The 7,154-nt window shown below is 37.3% G+C and overlaps 2 protein-coding genes across 2 annotated transcripts; one reads left to right on the forward strand and one right to left on the reverse strand.

Annotated features, from left to right (window-relative positions):
• Positions 1–1,679: 1,679 nt before the first annotated feature.
• TRIVIDRAFT_53640 (uncharacterized protein) lies at positions 1,680–3,504 on the forward strand (the record flags this gene model as incomplete). The annotated part of the gene is made up of 3 exons (XM_014100775.1): positions 1,680–1,957; positions 2,013–2,213; positions 2,268–3,504. The coding sequence occupies 3 exons, from the start codon at positions 1,680–1,682 to the stop codon at positions 3,502–3,504; spliced, it is 1,716 nt and encodes a 571-aa protein (XP_013956250.1).
• A 645-nt stretch (positions 3,505–4,149) lies between these two features.
• On the reverse strand, positions 4,150–5,636 carry TRIVIDRAFT_126992 (uncharacterized protein; the record flags this gene model as incomplete). The annotated part of the gene is made up of 2 exons (XM_014100776.1): positions 4,150–5,321; positions 5,417–5,636. Coding segments are annotated over 2 exons (1,392 nt in total), but the record flags the coding sequence as incomplete, so codon positions are not given.
• Between the last annotated feature and the right edge of the window lie 1,518 nt (positions 5,637–7,154).

Below are 7,154 nucleotides of genomic sequence, written 5' to 3' on the forward strand. Positions count from 1 at the left end.
CTTATTAAATTAAAATTTAATATAGTAGATTTTTATTTTTTTTTTAGTTTTATTTAAGGTTTTTAGAAAGTATTTAAAGTAAATATAAACTATTATAAGGAATTTCTTAAAGTCTTTAAGGTTTTTTTTAAATTTTTTAAAGTATTTAAGTTTTATAATTTTTCTTTTTTATTTTACTTTAATAAAGTTTTTATTTTTATAGTTATTAATAATTTTTTATTATTTTTTAATAATTTTTTTAAAATCTTTTATTATTATTATAAATTAAATAATAATTAATTTTAAAAATATAGTGTTTTTTTTATTTTTATTTAATTTATTTTAAAATTTAATATTACTATTTAAATATTTACTTTAGGCTTTATTTTTATAATTAGTTTTAATATTTAAAATGTTATAAGTTAATATTTAATTCTTTATTTATTATTACTTAAGGGTTTAAAGTAACTATTTAAATAAAAGTTATAAATATATAATAAACTATAAACTTATATATTAATATAAATTAAGATTTTTAAAAAATAAATTTAGATTTTAGTTTATATTAATGAATAAATTAAACTAAATATTTAAATAATATAAATAATATTATTATTAATTAATAAAAAGTATTAAGTAGATTTAATTTAAATATTATATTTATAACTGGCTATTTAAACTATTTAAATAAGTAATATAAATATAAACTTATATATTTAGTTATATATTTTAAATTATAATAGAAAGTTAGTTTTTTTAACTTTCCTTAGATCTTTTTAGAAAGCTAGCTTTCCTAGCTTTTTTAGATCTGGGGAGCGATAGTATTAATTAGCTGGTCGGTCTATAGTTAATTTGTTTCCGCCTACCCTATAGGCCTATTGTTGTAACTATAAGAGCCAGTTCGTGACAGTTTCTAAAAGCTAAGTATTAGTTAAATACTTATAGGGAAATAGCTTAATAAATAACCTCAAAATGTAAATTAACTTATGTTTTTTAGCTGCTGTAGAAAATATTTATAAAACTAAAAAAAATTATACTTTATAGCCTTTGACTAATGATAGTGCTTACACATAATATTTTACTATATACTGGCCTATTTAAGGAACTGGACTAGTTGCAGGCGGGTTTTCCTTTCTGAAATAAATAGTTATTTATTATGAGGGGGTTTCGCTAACTGCTGTTTTTGCTTACGGGTCGGAGAAGCAGTTACTGACGCTCCGGATCACGGCAGCGACGGTAGGGGGGGTGCGGAATCTGACCGGGAAACCCGTATTTGGCAAGGACTTGGAATCCTGCACGTATGCGTTTGCCGCTGACCCGATAGCCGAAAATGTCACTTACGAGTTAGCACTGTCAATCTATAACTGGTAGTATAGGAGGGCGGTATATTACTAGATCGTCGTTGAGCGCCTTATGCCCCACGGGAGACCTGGTGAAGCTATTAGCTGACAGGCCACAAGGCGGAAAATAACCTTAATCAAACTAAATCAAACCAAAACACCGTCCGTGCTCTACACCTTTCGCACCGTCCACACCGCCTGTTACAAAAGGACCATCCCTAGCTTATGGGTCAGTTGCACTGTGATTACAGCATTGAGATAAAACCTTATAATTAACAGGACTGGCATAATTGGCTGTTGATTGTTCCTGACTGCTCACTCTTCACACAATATTTTCCAAGTATAGTTGCACATTGCGACATGCTTGCCGCACTCTCCCTTCTCCCTTTGGCTCTTGCTTCTGTGAGCGCAAGCACCGGAAGTGAGAAGCCTTCAACAGTGAAAGAAGACATCCGAAACTGTCGATGCACATCGCGCGATTCATGTTGGCCTTCCGCAGACCAATGGAAACAGCTAAATTCAACGGTACATGGCCGACTTTTGGCTACAGTGCCAATTGGTTCACCTTGCCATGATCCGCTGTACGACGCTGCCAGTTGCGCCATACTACGCGATGACTGGACCGAGCCACAGACTCAGTGAGCTGCCAGTACCCCGTCTTTTTGACTTTCTAATGATTTCTAACTATTTAAGCTTATTATCGTCATCTTCCGTCATGTGGCCATTCTTCGCTAATAACAGCTGCTCGCCATTTACGGCCAAGGATACTTCGTGTACCTTGGGAAATTATGTATCATACGCCGTAAATGTGTCCACGACGGCCGATATCGTGGCCGCTGTGCAGTTCGCAAAAGAGAATAACATTCGCCTCATAGTTCGTAACACTGGGCACGAGTAAGTAAATCCCTAATATCGTCAAGCGCATGAAAACGCTAATGCCCCTACCAGCTTACTTGGACGTTCAACTGGAGCAGATTCTCTTGCTATTTGGACATATCACCTTAAAACTACTGAGGTGCTTCGGTATTCCTCCCCTTACTATACGGGGCCAGCTGTCAAGGCTGGTGCCGGAGTTTCTGGTGCACAAATGCTTGAAACGGCTGATTCCCATGGCCTTGTTGCCGTTACTGGTGAATGCCCAACGGTAGGCACCGTTGGTGGCTATTCACAAGGGGGTGGCCTCTCGGTTCTCTCTACGGCTTTTGGCCTAGGGGCTGATCAGGTGCTCGAGTGGGAAGCCGTGACGACGAGCGGAGATATTGTAACAGCAAAGCCTGGTCATAACGAAGACTTGTACTGGGCCCTCAGTGGAGGTGGTGGCGGGACATACGCCATCGTTACAAGCGCTGTGATTAAACTTCACCCAACCGCTATTGCCAGTGGCGCTTCTTTCACGCTATTGGCCAACAGTACAAGTTCGGACAACTATGCAAAAACGGTCGCGGCTTTCCTTCGCTTGATACCCCAAATGGCGGACAATGGAGCCTCCATAATTTACTTGCACACTGCTGATAGCTTCCTTCTCACACCCCTCACAGTGTTCAACGCGACAATCGACTATGTGAGAGATGTTCTTGCTCCGTTCCAGAGTGTCGTGGATGGTCTTGGTCTCGTACTTGACATAACTTATGATACGTACGATACGTACAAGAATTATTTTACTGCGCATTGGGGTCCCCTACCATATGGATTCTTCCCAGTTGAGTCCAACACTTATGGCAGTCGCTTGATTCCAAGAACTGTGCTCGAAAGTGGAGATAGTTTCCCTGAAGTTGAAGCCAAAATCGTGGCTACTGGGGCAATGGCAGTTGGTTTCGCTGGTTCCTTTAGCCCAGCCAACTATCCAAATAATTCGGTCCTCCCTGCCTGGAGAGACGCTTCCATTCATGTAGAACTTCAGCTTCCATTTAATGAATCGGATTGGCAAGCGGGTATAGCAGCTCAAGCGCTGCTCTCTGACGAGCTAGTGCCTATGATGGAAGAGATTACCCCTGGCGGTGGTAGCTATATGAACGAGGCTGGATGGGAGTTAACTGACTGGAAGGAGAGTTTCTTTGGGCAAAACTATGACAAATTGCTGCGGATCAAAAATAAGTGGGATCCCAGTGGTTTACTATACGGACTTAAGCTTGTAGGAAGTGATGCATGGGTTTTGGACGCAAACGGTAGACTTTGTAGGGCCTAAACAATTTGTGTCCTTACAAAGAACAATATAGAGTCCAGAATATTATACGTACGACATCTTTGAAAACTTGTTACTCCGTAAATAGAAAACTTGGCCACTGCCCCTTAACGCAAGGATAACGTTTAATATTATTAATGTTAGTAAAAGGTTACTTTGGAAAGTTAAAAGCTACTATAGGTAACTAGCCTATTGTAATAAACTACTTTTTTGCATAGTGAGTATAAGTTAGTTATTCCTACAGAATAACCCTTCTCATACGCACTTTATTACAGCAGCAGCAGCGGCAGCAGCAGCATATTATTTATTCCCGTGCGTTTATTTCCCTTAACCCAATGTTCCAATCGTCCATCGAGCGTACGAGATCCCCTGCACTCATCGAGCTGTACCCCCTCGCCTCTTGCATGCACGGGCCGTAATTTATTGAGCCGTGCTTCTGTTCGTGCATCGCCAAAAAGGGCGTAATCCAATGGATTATAGCTTACCCTCTGCGCAGCAGCTAATATACTTATAACTATACAATTATTATAAGCTTTACATATAAACTAAACCCTAGCTATTTATCTATAAGATCGGATTACAATTGCCTCAACTCGCTAACATTTCGCTAGATTATATTCCCTAATCCGTCGTAGCATAGATACGCTCAGTTTCCTTCTCCATCAAAGGTACGAACTTATTCCAAAGTTTCGCCGTCAGTGTAATATTCACCCAGTAATTGCCCACAGAATCTTTCCCTAATATGATAATCCCATTCATAAAATTCGGCGTCGGCCAAGCTGCAAGGATCCGGGGCAAGCCGCTTCCCACTTGCCCAATATTATCTTTTGTTACATCTCCCGCTTCTGCGGCAGAAAAGTTCATGGCCAAGAAGTTAGATTTGGACCAGTTCGTAATAAACACGAGGTAGGTGGACGCGCTACCAAACAGAGGGAACATCTGCTGCGGTGAGTTTCGAAGCAATGCCCCCCACACCTCTGCCTGGCCTCTGGTTTTCGATTTCAGAATTGAGTCCCGGACTGCACAGGCGATGTAGCTCACGTTCTTTTCCAGAACGTCTTTAGCAGTAATCATGGCTGTTGCAAAGCCTACCGCGTTGGGGAGGAAGTTTGTGCTTTCGGGAAGTGGATCAGGCTGTAGCGCAGACCGGTAGGAGACTGCGTTGTTGATTGCCACAGATACGTCTGATGGCGTGGAGGTTTGAGAGAATATGAGCAAACGGGTCCACCATGCACTTATCAAGTCGCTGTCGCTGAGGAACTCGGGCTTGTGTCCCTGGCCAGAGTAGTCTAGATTGGCCTCCGCGTGCGCCCTGTACTTTTTGAGAAACGCAGCCGGGAGACACACGGCTCTTGTTTCGAACCCGGTGAATATGCCCCCTATATTTTCGTAGGCCAACTTGGCCATAGTTCCCATGAAAGTCATCCTCTTAGACTCGAGATAGTGCGGCTCAGGTGGGTTCCGGCCAATATCAGCCAAGTGATCTACGTTGGTATTCATGATCTTGGGAATGCCTCCAGGATCGCTTCTCAGCAACGCAGTCCATGCTTGCACGATCAAACTCATCCCCGTAGCATCGCATAACGTATGATGCCAGCGGAGAATGATGGAAGTAGCGTCCAAGAAAGAGACGACGTGCAGTCCCAGCTGCTTATCCAGCCGCTTCTCAAAGCCCTTCACTGAGAGACAAAGTATGTCTTGAATATCTTTCATAGTCCCGAGGACAGTCGGCACAGTGGTTATTTCAAGAAGCTTGGCAACTTTGGGGTGCACTAATATTCGGCGATTTTCCACGGTATTCATGTACTCAATGGGTGAAACTGAGCTATCTGGGTTTTCAGATTGGCATAGAACCACCCGGCCATTCTAGAATGAACAACTGGTTAGTATCAAATCGAAACTTTAACTCTGCCACTTAACGCTATAGCAGATAGGTTATTGTAGCTTAATCTATGACTTACCTGGATCTTTCTCTCTGCACTGATCCTATTCCAATGCTCTGATCTTGCCAGTGTTTCCAATGTGCTATGAAGCCTCTCGGCATTAAGAACGGTGTCAAAGAAAAGTAATAGGTTGACATTGACTGATCGATTGACAAGGTTATCGTCGAATGACGATAATTCTAGTCCTTCCTCCATGACGTCTTGAAATTACCGCCTGGGTGTCCCAAAAGGGTTTCGAGAAATTAGTTCTTCTACTGATTGAAAAGGAGAGAGAGATGGTCAAGTTCCAGAAAGCTTCTACATGACACAGTGACTTCATATCCTTTAGTAGCTATCCTATCAGATAGGAGGGACTGTTGAAGACTCAGAAATTTTTTGACCTAAGCATCCAACCTGTTTGCATTGGAATAGGACTTAGAGTTATAAGTTAAATACTACTATTAATATGTTATTTTTATTTTTTAAATTTAAATTATATAAAACAATAATTATTTAGCTATATATATTGCTTTTAAAATGTTTAGTAATTTTAAAGTTAATTAGAAATTATAACTTTTTAATTTATTAAACTCTTATTAAAAGAATTATATAAATAAATATAATTACTTATATAAATAATTTAAAAAAAATTATTATTATATTAATATTAAAAAAAACAATGATGTTTATATTATATTTTATATTATAATTTAATATATAATACTTTTAATATTATAAATATTCCTTTATAATTTAAGAAGTTTATAAAACTAAATAAAATTTAATATACTTTATATTATAAAAGTTTAAACTTAGCATATATTATATTATAAATTAGTTTTTTTTATATTTAATGTATTTATTTTATTAATATTTTAAATCTTAGAATACTTTTTAAACTGTTATATCATAATTGCAAGTTTATTTATATATTATAAATATCATTTTGCAAAATACACTAGTAGCTTTTATTTTTGTAATTTAAAAGCACGCTTATGCTTTTTAACTAACAATGTTACAGCTAAATGCAGACTCTCCAGCCTTTAGCGCTGTAAGCTTACAGTAAGCTGACGGCTTCCAACTAGCAATCTTACAGTTAAGTACATACTCTTTAGCTTTTACCAGATAAAAAAATAAAATAAAACTACACCCCCGCATATCATGCATACATTATTGTTGTATCCCAGTGGTGTTTTCTACCCCTTCCATAACCATATATATTTTACACTATTGCACCATTTGCACCATTTTCACCCTTAACACCTCTACAACTTCTAGGATTCTATCATTTAGTTTATAGTATTACATTTTAATTTTTTAAAGTAAGTTAATTTTTCATTAACATTTAGTTCTGTTATATAGAGTAGTATATACTATAATAATTAATTAGCTTGATCTTTTACTTTATTTAGTGTAACAGTAGTATAATAAACTATTATAACTGTAATTATTTTATATACTAGCGGATAATTTTAGCTTAAGAAACAGTACGATGATAAGCTTTTAAAATTTTTATATCTGTAATACAAAGTGTAAATAATGCTAAGTATGTTTGGGGAGATATAATTTTAACTAATTTGTTATAATTTAACTGTTATAGTTATAATAATAAGCCTATTAGGTAGGCGTCTTTAGATAAAAACTAGTCCAATAGATTAATTAAGAGTAAATTAAAAATTAACTTTTTAATTTAATGTAAGTTAATAAAGTAAAGTGACTTCCCTGTCCTAT

The sequence above is a fragment of the Trichoderma virens genome, assembly GCF_000170995.1.
Source record: "Trichoderma virens Gv29-8 chromosome Unknown TRIVIscaffold_37, whole genome shotgun sequence".
Classification (NCBI taxonomy): Eukaryota; Fungi; Ascomycota; class Sordariomycetes; order Hypocreales; family Hypocreaceae; genus Trichoderma; species Trichoderma virens.